The sequence below is a fragment of the Pleurodeles waltl genome, chromosome 2_2 (assembly GCF_031143425.1).
Source record: "Pleurodeles waltl isolate 20211129_DDA chromosome 2_2, aPleWal1.hap1.20221129, whole genome shotgun sequence".
Lineage (NCBI taxonomy): Eukaryota > Metazoa > Chordata > Amphibia > Caudata > Salamandridae > Pleurodeles > Pleurodeles waltl.
In genome coordinates, this window is record NC_090439.1 from 925,692,576 (window position 1) to 925,716,743 (window position 24,168).

Sequence of the window (24,168 nt, forward strand, 5' to 3'; positions counted from 1 at the left end):
GCAAGGGGAGCCTTAAGCCTTTTCCCTGCTTTCCCACTAACCTGGCAGGTGGGGAAATGCCCACAGAACTGGCTGTGTTCATTCGGAACCATAGGAAGTGGTAGACAAGCCTGAACAAAGGTCTTGTCCTGCCCCAGCTGTCCCAGATGGAGTATATCATGAGCCAGCCCCAGTAGGAAGCTCCTATAAAACTGGTATACCACCAGCACCAGGGCTACCCTAGGTCCAGGGACTACAGGCCCACTGTGTAGGAGGCCATTCTCCTCGTAGATAAGGTGCTCTCTAGGGGTATCACCTGCTGCTTGGGCCTAAATGTGTCACCTCAAGCCCTCTAGAGTGGGGCACTCCTTTTGCACCTTCCAGAATTTCTCCCTGGTGGGTCCATCCTCAACTTGCCGTCCAGTGAGCTCAGGCACGGCTCCTAAGGCAGCATTGTCCTCCTTAGTAGGCTTCCTCAGGTGCCCCATCAACCTGGACCTTGGGAAATTCAGGGGATGGTTTTTCACACCCCTTCCCTTTCATCTTCTTGGCAGCCTCCTGGGCCATTGTTAAAGGCTTCAGACTCCCTTGGTTCACCTCTCGGCTAATTGTGGATTTTGCGTCCATACAGATCCATTTAAGCAATCCTATCAACTTCAGGTGTGACCTGAGCTCCACTTCCTTCCTGACAGTGTGCTCTACATCATTGCCCATCAGACACTGTATAGGCATGGCAGGGCTCACAGCTAGAATTTCTCCCAGGTATCAGGTGGCATCGGTCAGCTCCACTTCCGTCATCGGCATTGTGTGCACCGCATAAGATGTTGTGGGACCTATATAGGTGCAAACCCAGCATGCTGATATCAGTGCAGATTTGAAGAAGAGCTACCCCTACAGTCATTTTTTTTCAACTCTTGTCGAAACCTTTTTTGGGATGTCATGATGGATCTGCAACTCATGTGTCTCAGTTGTTTGGAGCGTGACCACAATCTGAAGTCGAGCTCTGAGTGCTTGGATAGGAATCCGAAAGCTCTGAGGGAGTGGTCCCTAAAAGTACTTGTGGCCCAGTGCTCGGCTCTGCATCACTCCCGGTCTTGGTCAAGAGGAAGATCCCGAGACTGGTCGCAAAGCCCCACTCTTTGTCATTCCATTCCAAGTCCTCAGAACATTCCGGTAAGCATAAGAAGAAGGCAAAGAAGAGCAGGAGTTCTTCATCTTAACCCCATCCGTTGGCTGAGGTGACACAGGAAAAGGAGCGTTGTCATTCTAGGCCTCCATCGTTGGAGCCTGCTTCTGGGTTGGCTCTGCACCTCCCTGTGTTTTTGGGGGCCAGAGGCACCCCTGCCCAACTCCGTGAGTTCTACAAGGCCATGCACCTCATATTTGGGCAGTCCGACCCCACTGGAGTGCTTTTGGGCCCTGCGGGGTTGACAGGGGCCCCCTCGGGTTCCGCTCTGGTGGCTTTGGCCTCAGCTTCGGAGGGCACCCAGGGATCTGTTCCCAGATTCAAACCGGCATCATTCGTTTCATCTTGACCTTCTCCGATGATGGTTTTAACATCGACGCTCCTTTTCTGCCCGGGTCTACAGTCGGGGTCAACCCCATCCTCATTGGCGACTCCGACACAGAACCGGACCAGCATCGTGCAACAGCGATTCTGACTTTAGCCGGGACCTTGATCCCCAGGTCGAATCCTGACCCTTATTCTTATAGGTTGGGGTAGGGTGAGTATTGGGAGGGGTCACTGGACACTTTAGAATACCAGCTTGTTATGTTATGTTATGTTATGTAGATTTATATAGCGCCTGGCTACCCGAAGGACTCCTAGCGCTGAGAGCTTGGACCCTTGTGGTCAGTATATGGAAAAAGAGAGGATTATGCTTTGAACAGCCAGGTTTCAGGGCTTTCCAGAAAGTTAATTAGTGGCTGTTCCTACATAAGCTCAATGGTAAGGAGTTCCATAACTTTGCCCTCTGATAGGCCAGGGATCTTCCCACCCATCTGGCCTTCTTCACTCTAGGGGTCACTGCTAAAAATGCTGTGGAGGACCTAAACGTCCTGCTCGGTAAGTAGAAGGAAGCCAGTGTCGTCAGTAAGGCCGGACCTGTATTGTGCAAAGCTCTATGAATATGACACAGCGTCTTAAATTCTATCCGTTTGGCCACCGGCAGCCAGTGGAGAGAGGAAATTCCTGCTTTTACTGATTCACGTCTAGGTATATTTAGAAGCAGGCCAGCGGACGCATTCTGAATTACCTGCAACTTTTTTATCACATATCCAGGTGCTCCAATATACAGAGCGTTTCCATAGTCCAGACGTGAACCAATCAAGGCCTGTATAATGATCCTTTTGGCTACTAAAGGTAGGATTGTAAAAACCTTCCTTAAAATCCTAAGGAGGACAAAACAGGTGGCGGAGACTTTATTGGCTTGATACATAATAGATAGTTGTGGGTCGAACCATATACCCAGACTCTTAATGAGTGATTTGGGGGGTGGCAAGTCTCCCAGACTCTCCATAATAGATAGATTAAAAGTGGGTTGTGAGTGATTTCCAAATATCATCACTTCGGTCTTATTGTCATTTAGTTTCAACTTACTTAATGACATCCATGTTGCCACCGCTTGGAGGCATGGACCCAGTGCTGGACCATTAGCACTAGGGTCATTGGATAATGATACTAATAGCTGTGTGTCATCTGCATATGATACCAAAGCCATCCCAAAAGGCTTGGCTGTTTCTGCAAGAAGTAGCATGTAAATATTAAATAAAGTGGGGCTAAGAGAGGACCCCTGCGACACTCCACAGCTGTTTTTAACATGCTTTGAAACATATGATCTGTCTAGAACTTGATATGATCTATCCTTGATAAAGGATTTAATCCAGTCTAAGGCATGCCCTGATATTCCAGTCTCTTGTATCCTACCAAGTAATATATCAAGGTCCACTGTGTCAAAGGCGGCGCTGAGGTCCAGAAGGATGACAGCCCTGATCTATATACCTTCTAGCCTCTTCTGTCACAGCAATTAGAGCTGCCTCAGTACCATGGGGAAGTCTGAAACCCATTGAGTGGTGTGTAAAATAGTATTGTCCTCCAAAAAACAGGAAAGTTGAGTATTGATATGCTTTTCAACAATTTTAGCGAGAACAGGTAGCAACAAAATAGGTCCATAGTTGCTAAGCTGTGCGGCGTCAGGGTTGGATTTTTTTAAAAGTGGTTTAACAATGGCGTGTTTCAAATGTTCTGGTACTGTCCTCGAGGACAGTGAAGAGTTCAGAAGGTTCGTAATAGCAGGTACTGTCACTGGAGCGCCTAATGTCAGCACCTGAGGAGGGCCAGGATCCAGAGGGGATCCAGATTTAATAGATGTAAGGTATTTGGGGCCAGATGCAGGAAACTAATTGCAAGTCGCAAACGGCAAAAAATGCCGTTTGTGAGTCGCAAATTCCAGTTTCCAATGCAGAAATGCATATTGCGAGTCGGGACCGACTCGCAATATGCATTTCAGAATCGCAAATAGGAAGGGGTGTTCCCTTCCTATTTGCGATTCGGAGTGGTATGCAATACCATTTGCGACCGCATATGCGGTCGCAAATAGTGTCGCAGTTACCATCCACTTCAGGTGGATGGTAACCCACTCGCAAATTGGAAGGGGTCCCCTTGGGACCCCTTCCAGTTTGTGAATGGACCCAAAACAATTTTTTCAGGGCAGGTAGTGGTCCAAGGGACCACTGCCTGCCCTGAAAAAATACCGAAACTAAAGGTTTCGTTTTTTTTTTAAGTGCAGCTCGTTTTCCTTTAAGGAAAACGGGCTACACTTAAAAAAAAAACTGCTTTATTTAAAAGCAGTCACGAACATGGAGGTCTGCTGACTACAGCAGGCCTCCATGTTTGCGAGTGCCTAGACTCGCTATGGGGCTGCAATTTGCGACCCACCTCATTAATATTAATGAGGTGGGTCATTGCGACCCCATAGCGAGTCGCAGACAGTGTCTGAGACACCGTTCTGCATTGCAAATTGCGACTTGCAATTTGCGAGTCGGAAGGACTCGCAAATTGCAAGTCACAATTTGCAATTTTCCTGCATCTGGCCCCAGGTCACAGCTTCTTCGGATATCAGTAGAAAATCTGAAAGAATTGCGGGCCCAGAGACCTCAGTTCCACCACCACCTCCTGGGCCTGGACCGTGGCTGTAGGGAGGGTGGAATAGATCTCTTGTACCTTTTGTTGAAAGTATATTGCAAGATTATTGACATGCTCTTGGGAGGCATCCAGGAGTGCCTCGTCCTGCTGTGGCTGGGTTATTTCATTGAATATCTGGAAAATCTCCTGAGGAGAATTTGATGCCAACTCAATTTTTGCTGAATAATACGCAGTTTGAGCAATTTTGATTTCATTATGATAGGACCGGATGCCTTTCCTATACCCTAGTTTTAATGTGTCATCATAGGATTTTCGCCATCTCCTTTCCAATTTTCTACATTCTCTTTTGAGATGAAGAAGGTGCGGTGAGAACCAGGGGGCGCTCTGCCTACAACGACCTTTAATTTTAACAGAGGAGGGCAGAAGAACGTCTAAGCTATTGGTGATCCAGCTATTAAAAGGCTCTAACATGTCTCTAATATTATCGTTAGTAGATGGTTTTAACCTCTCCAGGGTGTTAATCCAGGCACTGGCTTTAAGATTGCGCCAGCGTCTGATAGGTAAAGGTAAATTATGAATAGATTTTCTGGGGCTGGATATGGCTAATTCAAGGGTTATCAAGAAGTGATCAGACCACGCAAAAGAGCTTAAAGAACCTAAGGACTGGTGTGCGAATAGCTGGGTGAAGCCAGTGGTCTGGACACTTCCCCTGACACTGGAATGCTTATGCCCCTTACCGTGACTATGGAGGACAGAGCATCCTAATCTATGGTGGTGAGAAGAGTGGGTGAAGTCCTGGGCCTTGAGCTGCCTTTGGTGGCCATCAGGTCTAACCTCAGGACTGAGGTGATTTAACCTGGGGCTTTCTCTTCTGAATGCCTTTTGCCTTTTAATGAAGCCCTCACTGATATTCTGAAGGGGACTTGGTTCAAACCCAGCACAGGGACTCCTGTTAATAGGACAATCACCCACCACCAGCATCTAATGGCCCAGTGTTCCTGATGCAACCCCCAACCCCTGAGAGCTTGTTTATCAATGCTTCCACATCACCAGGTGCCTTGCCTTACGGACTTCCGGATAGGGAATCCAAGAGACTGGATCAGCTTGGGAAGAGAATGTTTTCTTCCTCCAGTCTGGCACTGCGGTCTGTGAACACTGCATGCCTTTTTGGTCGTTACACTCATACTTAATGGGGCACAGTTACGCAGGTGCTGCCTCAGGTGCCGGAGGAGGCCTGGCCCATTTTCTCCCAAGCTGTTGCTGATGGGAGAGCCTCCAAATCTTCCTAGTCTGATGCTTTCCCATCAGGGACCAATCCGAGGCAGGATTCTCCATCACCTGCCCCACTGGCAATCAATGACGCTTGACAGGTGGGTTTTGCAAATAGTCTGAAGAGGCTACTCCCTCTCCTTTGAGACTAACACTCCATCCATGCCACCATCCTGCAATCAAATGATTGAGGTTATGGCTCTCTTGGTAAATGGAGTCATAGTGAGGGTCCCTGTGCCAGAAGTAGGTTGTGGTTGTTATTCCTGCTACTTTCTGGTGCAGAAAAAGGACAAGGTTCTATGCCCTATCCTAGACCTCCTCGATCTGGCTCAGGTCCTATCTGCCCTGGACCCAGGAGACTGGATGGTAGCATTGGACTTGCAGGACATATATTTCCATATTCACGTCTTTCCTGCCCACAGATGTTACCTGCGGTTCACGGTAGGCCACAAGCATTTTCAGTTTACCATGCTCCCCTTTGGCCTCACCAGTGCCCCTCAGGCTTTCACCAAAGTGATTTCGGTGGTTGCAGCTCATCTGCGCAAGTCAGGAGTTTCAGTTTTCCCTCACCTCAAGGACTGGCTGTTGAAGGCAGGCTCCCTCCAGGCTGTCGTTTCCCACCTTCAGACTACAGTGGACACCCTGCATTTGTGCCGAAGTCACACCTGTCTTCCTCTCAGATGCTCCCTGTCATCGGAGCTGTTTTGGAAACAGTGCAGTTTTGGGCCTATCCTTCTGAGCGGCGAGTCCAGGATATTCAGGCTGTGATACCGATGTTTCAGCCTCTATCCTGGATTTCGGTGAGAATGATTCTGAGGTTGCTGGGCCTCATGGCCTGCTGTAACGTGCTGGTGACACATGCCAGATTGCATATGCGGGCTCTGCAGTGGACCTGAAGTTCCAGTGGGCATCAGGGGAATCTCTCTGACATGGTCCAGATCTCAGAGGGAACTGTGCAAGATCTGCAGTGGTAGCTCTTGAACCGCGATTGGGTCAGAGGCAGATCCCTCTCCCTTCTGCAACTGGAGCTGACAGTAGTAACAGATGCATCACTCATGGGATGGGGCAGCCACATGGGAGAGTGCGAGCTGTACATCAGTCTTTTGGAGCTCAAGGTGATCAGGCTAGCATTGAAAGAATTTCTTTCCTCTCTCAAAGGGAAAATAGTGCAGGTGTTCATGGACAACACCACCTCCATGTGGTACTGCCACAAGCAGGGTGGGGTGGGTTTGTAGACCCTTTGTCAGGAGGCTCTGCACCTCTGGACATGGCTGGAAACATCAGGACATTTCCCTGGTGGTTAAACACCTGGCGGGTTTTCTGAATGCCAGAGCAGACGAATTCAGCCATCAATGCTTGGTCGATCACAAATGTCATCTCCATCCAGAGGTGACGTAAGGTCTCTTTCAGCAGTGGGGAGAGCCTTGGTTAGATCTGTCCACCTCTGTAGAGAACGCACAATGTCAACTGTTTTGCACGTTGGAGTTTCCAAGGCGGTACTCGCTCGGAGATGCTTTTTGTCTCGAGTGGAACTCAGGCCTCCTGAACGCCTTTCCTTCCAGACCACTTCTGCCCTGAGTTCTTAAAAAAATCAAGAACGCCCAAGTAATCCTTGTGACTCCAGACTGGGCATGAAGAGTTTGGTATCAAGAGCTATTGAGCATGTCCTTCCTTCCTCTGATCAGCCTGCCCCTTCAGGAGGATGTTCTGTTGCAGCAGTGGGGGATGGTTCTCCACTCAAACCTGCTCAGTCTCTGCTTTCTTGCATGGAGATTGAGCAGTGGCAGTTGACAGCTTTTAACCTTACGCCCAAAGTCTGTAACTTTATATTGGCAGGGAGACATCCATCCATCAAAACTGTATACCCTTGTCGATGGAGCAAATTTGTGGCATGGTGCACAGACAAGTCTGTTGACCCCCTCTCTGCCCCTCCATCTGAGGTCCTCTTGTCTATACTTTCTTTAGCCCAGCAAGATTTTGCTTTGGGCACCCTCCAAGGATATTTGTTTGCTGTCTCTGCTTTTCCCTCCTTGTGTAAATCTCCTATTGTTGGTAGATTCTTAAAGGGTCTTAAACATATGTTTCCTCCTTCACGGTTCATAATGCCCCAATGTGAATTGAATCTGGTTCTTACTTTTCTATTGTGCGCTCCTTTTGAGCCACTTCATAACTGTCCACTCAGGCTTTTAACTTTAAAAACAGCCTTCCTTCTGGCCATCACTTCTGCCCGCAGGACGAGTGAGCTGCTGGCCCTTCCTTCGAAGCCACTCTTCCTTTCCATCAATCCTGACAAGGTGGTGCTTCGTACCCAGGCTTCCTTTTTATGAAAAATGGTCGTGCCCTTTCATGTAGGCCAATCCTTCACCTTGCTTACTTTTCACGTGCGCCCACATCCTTCTAAGGAAGAGGAGAAACTCCACCGCCTGGCCCCAAAAAGAGCATTGGTGTTCTATCTTGATCATAGTTCCAGGTAGATGATCAACTCTTTGTGGATTATGTGGGTGAGAAGAAAGTTCAGGCAGCGCAGAAGAGGACCACCTCCAGATGGGTCATTCTCTGCATCAAAATGTGCTACGCATTGATTGGGAAGCAACCCCTGGAGGGTTTGCGTGCTCACTCAAACACAGCAACAGCTGCAACCACTGCCTTAGCACTCGAAGTTCCAGCCCTGGACATCTGTCAGCCAGCAATGTGGGCGTCATTGCACACGTTCACCAATCACTACTGCCTGGACAGTCAGGTCCAAAGGGACGGGTATTTTGCCTGTTCAGTCCTGCAGGATTTACTAGCATGGTTTTGGTTAGCAGACCCACCTCCAGGGGATGGTATTGCTTGGGTAGCTATTGTAAGGTAAGGAATCTGCAACTAGAAGTCTCTATCAGATTAACAACTTACTTACCTTCAATAATGCATTATCTGTTAGAGACATTTTCTAGTTGCAGATTCCTTACTGACCCACCCATAATCCCTATTCTGCGAACTGATTTCTAGAGACAGGGACTTTCCTTTCAGAGCCGTAGTTCTGATGCACCAGTGATCAGTGTTCTTCATGGCTCCGTGCTTCTGGAGTGGAAAGTTGTGAAAAGAAACTGACATCAGCTCATCGTGGTGGCACCTATATAGGTCCTGTAATGTCATATCTGGGACGCACAACGCCGACAACGGATGCAGAGCTGATAAACGCCACCTAATGGCGCACAGTGGTACCTCTTGAGAAAAATCGCCAGATTCAGACTGATGCCAGGGGTAAAATTCTAAGGTAAGGAATCTGCAACTAGAACATGTCTCTACTTGATAATGCATTACCGAAGGTAAGTAACTTGGTCATCCCTCCCTACTGTAGGCATGTGTTTCCTTAGTGATGCCAACCATGACTCGTTTGGGGCCTTGTGCATCATTAGGGCCACCTCATAAACAGAAAACACTTATCTATGTCATCCTTTATTACATATCTGGGCACCATATATTTAGGAGCGTGAAATTGTCCCCCTCAGACATTGTGGTTATACTGCCACCATTACTGCTGGACTCTATTTGCTTGCTTTGATGTCCAGCTCTATAAAACGTAGCCTATGGGCCATTCTCCTCTCCTCCATGGCTAGTCTTTTTTCCTCCAAGGATCTTTCACCCTCAGCCTTTTCTCTTATCAAGGGACTCTCAGCCTCTGCTGCCTAAACTGCCTTTCTGCCTTCCTGTCCACCAGCTCCTCTGTGCTCAGGCCATGAGAAGATACACTGCTTCCCATTCTGGCAGAGAGTTTCAACTCAGAAGATGAGTCATCCTCTTCCTGTGCATGCTGCATCTCAGGGCAGGTATCTAGGCCCTGCTCCTGCTCATCCATATCAGTTGCCTCGTTCTCATCCTCTGTTGCTATCAGCAAGGGGTGGACCTCTGTCCAGGCTCTCAGAGCTTTCTGAAGCTCCAACTTCTTGGTGCCTTTCTTGATTTGCAGTCCCCTTTCCCTACAGAGCTATTTGAGCTCAACCACAGTGTAACTTTCCAGGTTGGCCAGCTGAATTTCCATCACTGCAGGTATGGTCACAGAGAGCCGGGTAGCAATGAGAGTAGATTTGGAAAAAGCATATCAGCCAATCAAGGAAAATGTAAAAACTCATATTGGAATCAAATTATTAATCTGGGATTTTAGCATAAAACTAAATCACTATATGGCACTGCACAAACACAAGTCTAAATCTCACCACTAAGCACAAATATTGGAAACTGGTTTAGTGTTTGCGGAGGGTGAAACTCTACTCAAGCAGCAACCACAGTTTCTGTCAGGGTGAGGCGTGAGCAAACCACAAATTAACCTGTTCTCAACCCACTGGCAACTTGACAAAAAAGCACTCAGGCTTAACTAAGAGGCAATGTGTAGAGTATTTATGCAACACTTCAAACAGCAATAAAGTAAAAACACAATAGAAGAAAAATCCCACACTAATTTAGAAAAATAGAATAAAATGTAAAAAGTTTTTTGAGACCAAACTAACAAAAATCCAATCAGTAGAATCGGAGATGCAATTTAAGAATTTAAAGTAAAAATATTGTCCAGAAGCACAAACCACCAACTGTGGTTATCTGGTCACGCCAGACTGGGGCAAAGGCAAAAGTTCAGGCTGACTGTGATAGAGTGCGGGCCAGATACAGGTACCAAGTTAGGCTTGCTGAACAAAATATCTTAAATCTTGATTGAAAAGCTTAGTGAGATCCTGCGTTGAAGATGCATCTCGCAGCAACAGTTCCATGGACCTGGGAGGCATTGATGCGAAGACCTCAGTCATCATCGAGGATGCCAGTGATGAGGCGCTTGCGATGCCAAAGCCTGTGTCACACAGCAGTGCTTCCGAGGAGACTGTGGACTATGATGCGAGGTCTACCATCCGGTATGCATTGGACTTCGGTGGTTCCAAAGAGAAGCTGCAAAAAGATACATCACTCTGTGTTGGTTCTGCCCACTGGACCACAGCTGGCCTGACAGTGAACGTTCATGCCCACTTCCGAAGGTCTAGGACTTGGGTGCTACCTTTTTTTTTTGGGGGGGGGTGATCAAAACTCCCAGAAGGTTGAGTCCAGATGCAGTGTTTGAGGCAGCTGGAGTCTTTTCTGGCCCTGAGTCTCTGATTAGTAGCCCAGCCAACTAGCCATTGGAGGTTGCAATGAAATGACCTACACACAGTAGCATTGAGTTTGACTTAATTGTATGGAGATGTCACGTCTTTACATAAATAGCCCTTGTCTGCTAAATGGTCTATGTAATCTCTTAAACTGTGTATGAGTGTTAGTTACCCTGCACTACTTTAAATGCCAAAAAATCCCTTTCTGTTTACTGATAACTAAGTACTGCATGTATTTCTAAATAGTACTGTTTGCTGCAACATCTAAGCTTTGTGCTGGATTAGACAACTTTTGGGACACACCTGTCCTTATGCTTATTATCATGGTTACTTTTTAAATGGCTGCTGCAGTCTCATCTAACTTCTGATGTTATGTCTGCATCACTTTTCAGGAACCGGTTATAAAATCGAATTTTCATTGAATAATGTGTTAGCACAAACTAAAAACTTTAATTCGAGAAGCTCAGCAGTACCATCACCAACCCCAGCACCAACACAAACACTAGAACAAACACCAACAGCATCAACGACAACAAAGAAAAACATAGCAGTGGACCCAATTAATTCTGCCTCAGGAGTCAGCAGTGGCCTTGCCTTCCAAGTGGTGGTCCTATTCTTTGGATTGTGGCTAGGAACGCTCTGAAGGTGAGTGATATTTATTTTCTGGTATATGTTGCGTGAAAACTGTAAAATCTAACATTAGGCCTTTTAATTGTAGCTGACACTAAGAACTAAGCAATGAATGAACAGATGATTAATGGTTCTAAAACACATCTTGTTGTTAGATTTGTAGCTCTTTAAAATGTATTCCAAAACCTCGATTTTACATTATTCTGCTGTTTTGCTGATGTGGGTGAAGGCTTTTAGGTTTGGGAAGCTACACTTTATCAGACCAAATAGAACAAACACTATTTCTTCCCTTCTAAGATTTTGTATCAGGGTACAGCATGCAAGAAACTAGCTTCACGTTACTTTTGCTCAATTTATATGATAAGAAATGAAGGTAAACTTTTTCCGCTTTTCAGATTAAAAAGATTGGACTTTGACGGAAAACCAGTTTGGTCATTATGCAAAACCTGTTTGCTCTATTTTCATTTGAAATGATGTGGTTCAGGTAATTTGAACATGGAAGGATATATATTTGTACCTGCGTCTTATCGAGTAGAACAAACTTGGAGATAGCACGAATCATTGGATTGGTGCACTTAAAGTCTTTAATCAATTCCTTCCCGAAAAACAGGGATTGCAATGGTTACGTTCCTGAGACGTTTCCTGAGCATTATTCTAACTAGTGTATTTTCTAGAGGATAACCAGACATGTAATTAAAACTCTTGACGATTCACTCCTATTACATTTTATGTCATTTTGTTCAAGAGAATCATTGACCAGATACTCCATAGGACAGTACCTGTGGTTATCTATACTTCACGTTTAGATAAATTACTATTCCTTCGTTTTATTATATAACAAACTAGTGCATATCAACCTGGCAATTGATTTTTTGCACTAGAAGAGCAACCATACCATGGAACACTTTCTGTTGTTTGATTCGATGTGGCTTTTGGAATACGTTCTGGTATTGTCTTATGACAGTATCGTGGTACAGGGATCTTACATAAGTACAAACATGGATTTGCCCCTTTAGAAAATAATGACCCGATATGTAAAGCATGCTTACAATTACAAACTTGTGATTCGAAAAATCTTGGCTTTGCAGTCACAGATATTAATGTTGTAATATACACAAACTAATTGTGAGTTGATCATGTCTTTTTTCTTGTACTCTTTTTAAATAAAACACAAAATGTAAAGGGAATAATGTTTTTAAATAGTCTAACCTCTGGCAATGTCTCAAGGTAGCACCCACACCCATCCTTTTTCGTCCATTTGCAAACCAGCCTTGGTTCTGCTATGAACAGGCCAAGGTAACCCAAGATAGGTTTCAGCCTAATTGGACTTCTTCCATTGGGTGCAGCTTGGTCTCACTGGCACAGAAAGCACAGAACCAATGCTTGGGCATTCTCTTGGCCACTTACGGTGTTATACCAAACATATAGAAAATGATGGGATAGCACCCCAACCCATCCTTGTTTTGCTATCTACTCACAAAAACATGTGTGCCTTTCTACAAACCATGCCAGCCCCATCCACTGACAAAGGAAACTAACCAGTTTTATTTTTCACTTAGAAAATTCAAACTAATAAAGTTAAAAGTATACCTTCTCACTCATTAAAATATTACATCCAGAAACAATGAATACATGTAACACATTTGAGCATTTAACATTTGGAGAACTATCAAAAGTAAATACACTTCTTAAACTCACAAGATATTTTCAAGTTGTTATTCAAGTGCATAAAAAGAGACATCAAAGACATTTTTACCTATTCATCTTTTTATTGTGCATGGTTATCAGTCTTTTGCAATTCCCTAAAACAGGCCAGATCACCCTATGCTGAAAAAGGAAAATCTCAATATGAAGATCCAAGCATTTTTCAAATCTATAACTAGCATACCATGGTTAGGAAAAGACACTGAGTAAGGTGTGACCATACACCTAACCAAATAAATCACTCAAAAGATTTTACCATGTGACAAAAAATCAGGTTTTGGATTCAGCACAGAGTTCTTGGTTGGCATCTACCGCATAACAAAGGTGATCCATACTAGTAATGCAGCGTTTGACACGCTTAACCATCACAAATTTCAGACGTGGCTGGAATCTAGAACCTGATTCCTCAATCAAGTCCTTCATTGGTACTTGTTAGACCTGACAGCCTTAGGGTAGTCACCCCTAACTTTTTGCCTGCCTCCCTCCTCGTTTTGGATACTGTTTTTGCTGGTTTTTAGACTCTGCGCACTTTACCACTGCTAACCAGTGATAAAGTGTATATGCTCTCTCTCTGTAAACATGGTAACTTTGGATCATACCTGATTGAACTATTTAATCTACTTATAAGTCCCCAGTCATGTGCACTCCAGGTGCCTAGGGCATATAGATTAAATGCTACTAGTGGACCTGCAGCACGGATTGTGCCACCCACTTAAGTAGCCCCTTTTCCTTGTCTCAGGCCTACCATTGCTAGGCCTGTGTGTGCAGTTTCACTGCCACCTCGACTTGGCATTTAAAAGTACTTGCCAAGCCTAGAACTCCCCTTTTTCTGCATATAAGTCACCCTTAATGTGTGCCCTGGGTATCCCCTAGAGCAGGGTGCTGTGTAGGTAAAAGACAGGACATGTACCTGTGTAGTTATATGTCCTGGTAGTGTAAAACTCCTAAATTCGTTTTTGCACTACTGGGAGACCTGCTCCCTTCATAGGCTAACATTGGGGCTGCCCTCATACACTGTTGAAGTGGCAGCTGCTGATCTGAAAGGAGCAGGGAGGTCATATTTAGTATGGCCAGAATGGTAATACAAAATCCTACTGACTGGTGAAGTCGGATTTAATATTACTATTCTAGAAATGCCACTTTTAGAAAGTGAGCATTTCTTTGCACTTAAATCCTTCTGTGCCTTACAATCCACGTCTGGCTAGGTTTAGTTGACAGCTCCTTGTGCATTCACTCAGACACACCCCAAACACAGGGTACTCAGCCTCACTTGCATACATCTGCATTTTGAATGGGTCTTCCTGGGCTGGGAGGGTGGAGGGCCTGCCCTCACACAAAGGACTGCCACACCCCCTACTGGGACCCTGGCAGACAGGATTGAACTGAAAGGGGACCTGGTGCACTTCTTAGCCACTCTTTGAAGTCTCCCCCACTTCAAAGGCACATTTGGGTATAAAACAGGGCCTCTGCCCTACCTCATCAGACACTTGCTGGAGAAGAAACCGGAACCAGAAACTACATCCTGCCAAGAAGAACTGCCTGGCTGCTCAAAGGACTCACCTGTCTGCTTTCTACAAAGGACTGCTGTCTTGCTGTTGCCCTGCTGCCTTGCTGAACTCTTGTCTGGCTGTGAAAGTGCTCTCCAAGGGCTTGGATAGAGCTTGCCTCCTGTTCCTTGAAGTCTCAGGACCAAAAAGACTTCTTCCTTTCACTTGGACGCTCCGTGCGCCGAAAATTTCGACGCACAGCTTGTTTCGCGGCGAGAAAAACGCCGCACACCGACGCTGATCGACGCGACGCCCTCGGGGCGATCGAGACTTCGACGCACAACCTCGCAAGGACAAAGCCGCTCGACTTTCCAGGAGAAATCGACGCGACGCCCACCGTGAGTGCGAAACTTTGACGCACGGCCTCGCAAGGACAACGCCGCCCGACTTCCAAGGAGAAATCGACGCGACGCCTGCCGTGAGACCAAACTTTCGACGCACGGCCTCGCAAGGACAACGCCGCCCGACTTCCAAGGAGAAATCGACGCGACGCCTACCGTGAGATCGAAACTTCGACGCGCAGCCCCGCAGAACGACGCGCCGCCGGAAAACAAGCAGGAGAATCCACGCACAGACCCGGGACATCTGGTAATCCCCGCGATCCACAAAAAGAGACTGTCTGCGCGCCGGAAAACGACGCCCGACTTCCCCGCGTGGAAAAGACCGACGCAAGTCTGTGTGTGCTGAGGAGAAATCGACGCACACACCCCTTTTTCCACGCATCTCTTCTCCTGTGGCCCTCTGAGGAGATTTTCCACCAGAAACCAGGTACTTTGTGCTTGAAAGACACTGTATTGCATTCTAAAGACTTAAGACACTCTATATCACTTCCCTGTGATATTTCTACAATTTTCCATTGCAACTTTATTCTTTTTGACCTACAATTATCCTGATAAATATTATATATTTTTCTAAACACTGTGTGGTGTATTTTTGTGGTGCTATATGGTGGTATTGTATGATTTATTGCACAAATACTTTACACATTGCCTTCTAAGTTAAGCCTGACTGCTCGTGCCAAGCTACCAGAGGGTGGGCACAGGATAATCTTGGATAGTGTGTGACTTACCCTGACTAGAGTGAGGGCTTTTGCTTGGACAGGAGGTAACCTGACTGCCAACCAAAAACCCCATTTCTAACATTGGTGATCAGCGGTGAGGATAGGACTTGTATTTGTGCAGTGACATACAGTAGCTAAGTATTTCACTACATACCCACAGTTGAAGGTCAACTTGGTTTTTATCTCTTTTTGAAAATCCGTTTTTTCCTGACAATTTTCAAAAACTAAATCCTCACTCAACATGTCTCTGACTGGGTCTCAGACAGGGGACTTTGACCTAGTCCAGTTGGATACATACACGGTCAAACAACTAAGAGGATTCTGCAGGGCATTAAGGGTACCCACCCAAGGGGCCTCCAGAAAGGAGGACTTTCAAGTGGCGCTGAGGGCCTGGGCAGAAGCCCATTTAGAGGATGATGAGGAAGAGGAGCCAGAAAATGGCCCCTCAGAAGGATTTTCACTATCTATGGATGGTGTTACCACTGCAATTGTGCACCCTTCCAGACCAGGGAGCAGTGTCTCCATGCAAAGCCTGACCGCAGAGGAAAGGAGAGAGGAAAGGGAGTTCCAATTGCAAATGGCAAAACTGAAAATTGAGGCACAACAGGAGGAGAGGAGGGCAGAAAGAGAAGCCAAACAAGCTGAGGCTGAAAGAGCAGCCAAACAGATTGAAGCTGAAAGAACAGCCAAACAAGCAGAAGCTGAAAGAGCAGCCAAACAAGTGGAAGCTGAAAGAGCGTTGGCTGAAAAGAAACTATTGTTGGCTCATGAACTGAGTCTCAAGGAGCTGGAGATCAAGGCAAGACAGTCTGAATCCAGCAATAATGGTGGCAGCATACAGACAGGACCTGCTGGAGAAAAGAAGGTTTGTATACCCAAAAATGTGGTGCCCAGTTTTGTGGTGGGAGATGACATAGATAAATGGTTAGCTGCTTATGAAGTTGCACTAAGGGCTCATGAGGTTCCTGAAGGGCAATGGGGGGTAGCTATGTGGGGTTATGTGCCGCCATTGGGGAGGGACACACTTCTCACATTGGATCCACCGGATCAAAACACATACCCACTCCAGAAAGCCACTTTACTTGCCAAGTTTGGGCTGACCTCTGAGGGATACCGTCAGAGGTTCAGGGACAGCACCAAACAAACCACACAAACATGGGTAGATTTCTTTGATTTCTCTAGTAAGGCACTGAATGGATGGGTGCGGGGCAACAAAGTAGCAGATTATAAAGGTTTATATGACTTGATCCTGAGAGAGCATATGCTTAATGTTACTTATACCGATTTGCGCCAGCACCTAGTGGATTGTAAGCTGACTGATCCCAGGAAGCTTGCTGAGGAGGCGGACCTCTGGGTTAGCACCAGAGTGTCCAAAAAGGTACCTGGGGGGGACTCCCACAAAGGTGGTCAGGGTTCCCAACAGAAGAAAGAGGGGGGAGATAAACTTACAGATAAGGAACTCTCTAAAGGCCCCCAAAAGAATTCCCAGGGAGGGGGTGGCAACCCTTCCTTTTCCAAATTTGGGAAGAAACCAGGGACATTTGACAGGTCAGGAAAATCTAGCCCCAAATGCATGGAGTGTTACCAATATGGTCACTACAAAGGCGATCCACAGTGCCCCAAGAGGGCACCGTCCACTACCGGACAGGCACCTGGGTTGACTAGTGTAGCACTCGGGGGGGAGATGGACCCCACTAGCTTTGGGGAGCAGGTAGAGATTTCCCTAGTGTCCCTGGGAGAAGGAGAAATGATGTCCAAGGTCCACATGCCTAAAAATACTTCCAAGTACCGGCAGTGGGTCCTCATTGATGGGCAGAAGGTGGAGGCTCTGCGTGACACAGGAGCCAGTATGACTACTATCAAGAGTCAGCTGGTGTCCACAGAGCAGATAATCCCTAATACATTCCACCAGGTCATAGTCGCTGACAATCGCGAGAGTCACCTACCGGTGGCTCGGGTTCCCTTTGAGTGGGGGGGGGTCTCTGGTACTCTGAAAGTAGCTGTGAGTCCTGCCATGCCTGTAGATTGTCTGTTAGGCAATGATCTAGAGCATACTGCTTGGAAAGAAGTAGAGCTCAGATCTCACCTGGAGATGTTAGGGTTACCTGAGTGGGTCTGCATGACCACCCGGTCCATGGCTGACCGAGAGGGAAGTCAAGGGCATCTGGAGCCTGGAACGATGGCCCAGGGAGCTGCCAAGAGGAGGGACGAGGGGCGCGGGAAACCGGCCCCAGAAGTTCCCACAGTGGCTGACGGGGCTCCTGAGGAGGAGACTCCCGAGCCAACTGGGGAAGACATTGCCACCCTAGGTGACTTACCGGAGCTTGCTGGCTGGCAAGTTGAGGGTGGACCCACCAGGGAGGAATTCTGCAAGGCGCAGAAAGAGTGTCCCACTCTAGAAGGGTTGAGGAAACAAGCCTTAAACCAGGCAGCAGGTGACGCCTCTGGCAATCACCACCTATATTGGGAGAATGATCTCCTCTACAGTGAGCCTAGGGTTCCGGTCTTTGGGGCAGCACGTGTGCTGGTGGTCCCCCAATGTTACCGAGCCTTCCTACTGGGTCTGGCTCACGACATTCCCCTGGCAGGACATTTGGGACAAGACAAGACCTTCAACAGGCTTGTCACCCACTTTCACTGGCCCAAAATGAGGACACACTCAGACAAATTCTGCAGGGCTTGTCCTACCTGCCAGGCTAGTGGTAAAGCAGGAAAGAGGGTTAAAACCCCCCTGATTCCACTTCCTGTCGTTGGCACCCCCTTTGAAAGGGTGGGCGTCAACATTGTTGGCCCCTTGGACCCCAAAACTGCCTTAGGCAACAGGTTTATCCTGGTTTTGGTGGACCATGCCACCCGGTACCCAGAGGCAATCCCTCTGAGGACCGTAACTGCATCGGTGGTAGCCAGAACCCTGATGGGGATATTTACCCGTGTGGGATTCCCCAAGGAGATAGTGTCTGACAGAGGCACTAACTTCATGTCCGCGTACATGAAGCATCTGTGGGATGCGTGTGGTGTAACCTACAAGTTCACCACACCCTATCACCCCCAGTCTAATGGGCTTGTGGAGAGATTCAACAAGACCCTGAAAGGCATGATTGGTGGCCTCCCTGAGGCCATGAGGCGTAAATGGGACGTCCTCTTACCATGCCTTCTCTTTGCTTACAGAGAGGTCCCCCAGAGGGGGGTAGGGTTCAGTCCCTTTGAGCTTCTCTATGGGTACCCCGTCAGGGGACCCTTAAGCATTGTCAAGGAGGGATTGGAGAACGCTCCAAAGACACCCCCTCAGGACGTGGTCAGCTACATGTTGGCCATCCGCAATCAGATGACCCGCTTCTGGAAAGAGGCCCAAAGTAACCTGGAGGCCAGTCAAGAGGTGATGAAACAATGGTATGACCAGAAGGCCACTCTGGTAGAGTTTCAACCTGGAGACAAAGTGTGGGTAATGGAGCCAGTAGAGCCCAGAGCTCTCCAGGACCGCTGGTCTGGCCCATTTGAAATAAAGGAGCGGAAAGGGGAGGCCACTTACCTAGTGGACCTCCAAACCCCTAGGAACCCCCTAAGGGTGCTCCACGTGAACCGACTAAAAGCTCATTTTGAGAGGTCGGAGATCAACATGCTTCTGGTCACAGATGAAGGAATGGAAGAGGAGAGTGAACCTCTCCCGGACCTCCTCTCTGCCCAAGAAGGTGATGGGTCCGTAAGCGGGGTCATTCTGTCTGACTCCCTGACTCTAAACCAGAAAGGAGACTGCTATGAGCTGTTGGAGCAGTTCTCCCCCCTCTTCTCCCTTACTCCGGGACTGACCCACCTCTGTGTTCATGATATTGACACCGGTGACAGTCTCCCTGTGAAGAACAAAATTTACAGGTTGTCAGATAAGGTGAAGGCCAGCATCAAGGAGGAGGTCTCCAAGATGTTGACGCTAGGGGTTATTGAGAAGTCCAGTAGTCCCTGGGCCAGCCCAGTGGTGTTGGTCCCCAAGGCTACTGCCCCAGGCGCGAAGCCAGAACTCCGGTTCTGCGTGGACTACCGGGGTCTCAACTCAGTCACACGGACTGATGCTCACTGTAGGAAGTTGGCTCTGTATGTGCTATTTCAAAGTAAGGAATAGCATGCACAGAGTCCAAGGGTTCCCCTTAGAGGTAAAATAGTGGTAAAAATAGATAATACTAATGCTCTATTTTGTGGTAGTGTGGTCGAGCAGTAGGCTTATCCAAGGAGTAGTGTTAAGCACTTGTTGTACATACACAAGACAATAAATGAGGTACACACACTCAGAGACAAATCCAGCCAATAGGTTTTTATATAGAAAAATATCTTTTCTTAGTTTATTTTAAGAACCACAGGTTCAAATTCTACATGTAATATCTCATTCGAAAGGTATTGCAGGTAAGTACTTTAGGAACTTCAAATCATCAAAATTGCATGTATACTTTTCAAGTTATTGACAAATAGCTGTTTTAAAAGTGGACACAGTGCAATTTTCACAGTTCCTGGGGGAGGTAAGTTTTTGTTAGTTTTACCAGGTAAGTAGGACACTTACAGGGTTCAGTTCTTGGTCCAAGGTAGCCCACCGTTGGGGGTTCAGAGCAACCCCAAAGTCACCACACCAGCAGCTCAGGGCCGGTCAGGTGCAGAGTTCAAAGTGGTGCCCAAAACACATAGGCTAGAATGGAGAGAAGGGGGTGCCCCGGTTCCGGTCTGCTTGCAGGTAAGTACCCGCGTCTTCGGAGGGCAGACCAGGGGGGTTTTGTAGGGCACCGGGGGGGACACAAGTCCACACAGAAATTTCACCCTCAGCGGCGCGGGGGCGGCCGGGTGCAGTGTAGAAACAAGCGTCGGGTTCGCAATGTTAGTCTATGAGAGATCTCGGGATCTCTTCAGCGCTGCAGGCAGGCAAGGGGGGGGTTCCTCGGGGAAACCTCCACTTGGGCAAGGGAGAGGGACTCCTGGGGGTCACTCCTCCAGTGAAAGTCCGGTCCTTCAGGTCCTGGGGGCTGCGGGTGCAGGGTCTCTCCCAGGTGTCGGGACTTAGGTTTCAGAGAGTCGCGGTCAGGGGAAGCCTCGGGATTCCCTCTGCAGGCGGCGCTGTGGGGGCTCAGGGGGGACAGGTTTTGGTACTCACAGTATCAGAGTAGTCCTGGGGTCCCTCCTGAGGTGTTGGATCGCCACCAGCCGAGTCGGGGTCGCCGGGTGCAGTGTTGCAAGTTTCACGCTTCTTGCGGGGAGCTTGCAGGGTTCTTTAAAGCTGCTGGAAACAAAGTTGCAGCTTTTCTTGGAGCAGGTCCGCTGTCCTCGGGAGTTTCTTGTCTTTTCGAAGCAGGGGCAGTCCTCAGAGGATGTCGAGGTCGCTGGTCCCTTCGGAAGGCGTCGCTGGAGCAGGATCTTTGGAAGGCAGGAGACAGGCCGGTGAGTTTCTGGAGCCAAGGCAGTTGTCGTCTTCTGGTCTTCCGCTGCAGGGGTTTTCAGCTGGGCAGTCCTTCTTCTTGTTGCAGGAATCTAATTTTCTAGGGTTCAGGGTAGCCCTTAAATACTAAATTTAAGGGCGTGTTTAGGTCTGGGGGGTTAGTAGCCAATGGCTACTAGCCCTGAGGGTGGGTACACCCTCTTTGTGCCTCCTCCCAAGGGGAGGGGGTCACAATCCTAACCCTATTGGGGGAATCCTCCATCTGCAAGATGGAGGATTTCTAAAAGTCAGAGTCACCTCAGCTCAGGACACCTTAGGGGCTGTCCTGACTGGCCAGTGACTCCTCCTTGTTATTCTCATTATTTTCTCCGGCCTTGCCGCCAAAAGTGGGGCCTGGCCGGAGGGGGCGGGCAACTCCACTAGCTGGAGTGTCCTGCTGGGTTGGCACAAAGGAGGTGAGCCTTTGAGGCTCACCGCCAGGTGTGACAATTCCTGCCTGGGAGAGGTGTTAGCATCTCCACCCAGTGCAGGCTTTGTTACTGGCCTCAGAGTGACAAAGGCACTCTCCCCATGGGGCCAGCAACATGTCTCGGTTTGTGGCAGGCTGCTAAAACTAGTCAGCCTACACAGATAGTCGATTAAGTTTCAGGAGGCACCTCTAAGGTGCCCTCTGGGGTGTATTTTACAATAAAATGTACACTGGCATCAGTGTGCATTTATTGTGCTGAGAAGTTTGATACCAAACTTCCCAGTTTTCAGTGTAGCCATTATGGTGCTGTGGAGTTCGTGTTTGACAGACTCCCAGACCATATACTCTTATGGCTACCCTGCACTTACAATGTCTAAGGTTTTGTTTAGACACTGTAGGGGTACCATGCTCATGCACTGGTACCCTCACCTATGGTATAGTGCACCCTGCCTTAGGGCTGTAAGGCCTGCTAGAGGGGTGTCTTACCTATACTGCATAGGCAGTGAGAGGCTGGCATGGCACCCTGAGGGGAGTGCCATGTCGACTTACTCGTTTTGTCCTCACTAGCACACACAAGCTGGTAAGCAGTGTGTCTGTGCTGAGTGAGAGGTCTCCAGGGTGGCATAAGACATGCTGCAGCCCTTAGAGACCTTCCTTGGCATCAGGGCCCTTGGTACTAGAGGTACCAGTTACAAGGGACTTATCTGGATGCCAGGGTCTGCCAATTGTGGATACAAAAGTACAGGTTAGGGAAAGAACACTGGTGCTGGGGCCTGGTTAGCAGGCCTCAGCACACTTTCAATTGTAAACATAGCATCAGCAAAGGCAAAAAGTCAGGGGGCAACCATGCCAAGGAGGCATTTCCTTACACAACCCCCCCCCAAACGAAAGAGGATGAGACTAACCTTTCCCAAGAGAGTCTTCATTTTCTAAGTGGAAGAACCTGGAAAGGCCATCTGCATTGGCATGGGCAGTCCCAGGTCTGTGTTCCACTATAAAGTCCATTCCCTGTAGGGAGATGGACCACCTCAACAGTTTAGGATTTTCACCTTTCATTTGCATCAGCCATTTGAGAGGTCTGTGGTCAGTTTGAACTAGGAAGTGAGTCCCAAAGAGGTATGGTCTCAGCTTCTTCAGGGACCAAACCACAGCAAAGGCCTCCCTCTCAATGGCACTCCAACGCTGCTCCCTGGGGAGTAACCTCCTGCTAATGAAAGCAACAGGCTGGTCAAGGCCATCATCGTTTGTTTGGGACAAAACTGCCCCTATCCCATGTTCAGAGGCATCAGTCTGCACAATGAACTGCTTAGAATAATCTGGAGCTTTGAGAACTGGTGCTGAGCACATTGCCTGTTTCAGGGTGTCAAAGGCCTGTTGGCAGTCCACAGTCCAGTTTACTTTCTTGGGCATTTTCTTGGAGGTGAGTTCAGTGAGGGCTGTCACAATGGATCCATATCCCTTCACAAACCTCCTGTAGTACCCAGTCAAGCCAAGGAATGCCCTGACTTGAGTCTGGGTTTTTGGAGCTACCCAGTCCAGAATAGTCTGGATCTTGGGTTGGAGTGGCTGAACTTGGCCTCCACCTACAAGGTGTCCCAAGTAAACCACAGTTCCCTGCCCTATCTGGCATTTGGATGCCTTGATAGAGAGGCCTGCAGACTGCAGAGCCTTCAAAACCTTCCTCAGGTGGACCAGGTGATCCTGCCAGGTGGAGCTAAAGACAGCAATATCATCAAGATAAGCTGTGCTAAAGGACTCCAAGCCAGCAAGGACTTGATTCACCAACCTTTGGAAGGTGGCAGGGGCATTCTTTAAACCAAAGGGCATAACAGTAAACTGATAATGCCCATCAGGTGTGGAGAATGCTGTCTTTTCTTTTGCTCCAGGTGCCATTTTTATTTGCCAGTACCCTGCTGTCAAGTCAAAGGTACTTAGAAATTTGGCAGCACCTAATTTATCAATGAGCTCATCAGCTCTTGGAATTGGATGAGCATCTGTCTTGGTGACAGAATTGAGCCCTCTGTAGTCCACACAAAACCTCATCTCTTTCTTTCCATCTGTGGTGTGAGGTTTGGGGACTAAGACCACTGGGCTAGCCCAGGGGCTGTCAGAGCGCTCAATGACTCCCAATTCCAGCATCTTGTGGACTTCCACCTTGATGCTTTCCTTAACATGGTCAGACTGTCTAAAGATTTTGTTCTTGACAGGCATGCTGTCTCCTGTGTCCACATCATGGGTACACAGGTGTGTCTGACCAGGGGTTAAGGAGAAGAGTTCAGGAAACTGTTGTAGGACTCTCCTACAATCAGCTTGCTGTTGGCCAGAGAGGGTGTCTGAGTAGATCACTCCATCTACTGTACCATCTTTTGGGTCTGATGACAGAAGATCAGGGAGAGGTTCACTCTCTGCCTCCTGATCCTCATCTGTTACCATCAACAGATTGACATCAGCCCTGTCGTGGAAGAGTTTAAGGCGGTTTACATGGATCACCCTCTTGGGGCTCCTGCTTGTGCCCAGGTCCACCAAGTAGGTGACCTGACTCTTCCTCTCTAGTACTGGGTAAGGGCCACTCCATTTGTCCTGGAGTGCCCTGGGAGCCACAGGCTCCAGAACCCAGACTTTCTGTCCTGGTTGGAACTCAACCAGTGCAGCCTTTTGGTCATACCAAAACTTCTGGAGTTGTTGGCTGGCCTCAAGGTTTTTGGTTGCCTTTTCCATGTACTCTGCCATTCTAGAGCGAAGGCCAAGTACATAGTCCACTATGTCCTGTTTAGGCTCATGGAGAGGTCTCTCCCAGCCTTCTTTAACAAGGGCAAGTGGTCCCCTTACAGGATGACCAAAC

The 24,168-nt window shown here is 48.0% G+C and overlaps 1 protein-coding gene across 2 annotated transcripts in view; it reads left to right on the plus strand.

Moving 5' to 3' along the window:
- The window catches only part of LOC138282757 (fibrocystin-L-like), a 735,329-nt gene that overhangs the window by 688,398 nt on the left and 22,763 nt on the right, over positions 1 to 24,168 (plus strand). For both annotated transcript variants that reach the window (XM_069220628.1, XM_069220629.1), the window contains exon 80: positions 10,899 to 11,151. In XM_069220628.1, the coding sequence (XP_069076729.1) occupies positions 10,899 to 11,149 (251 nt within the window). In that variant the 3' untranslated portion in view covers positions 11,150 to 11,151. The remainder of the gene's footprint in view (positions 1 to 10,898; positions 11,152 to 24,168) is intronic.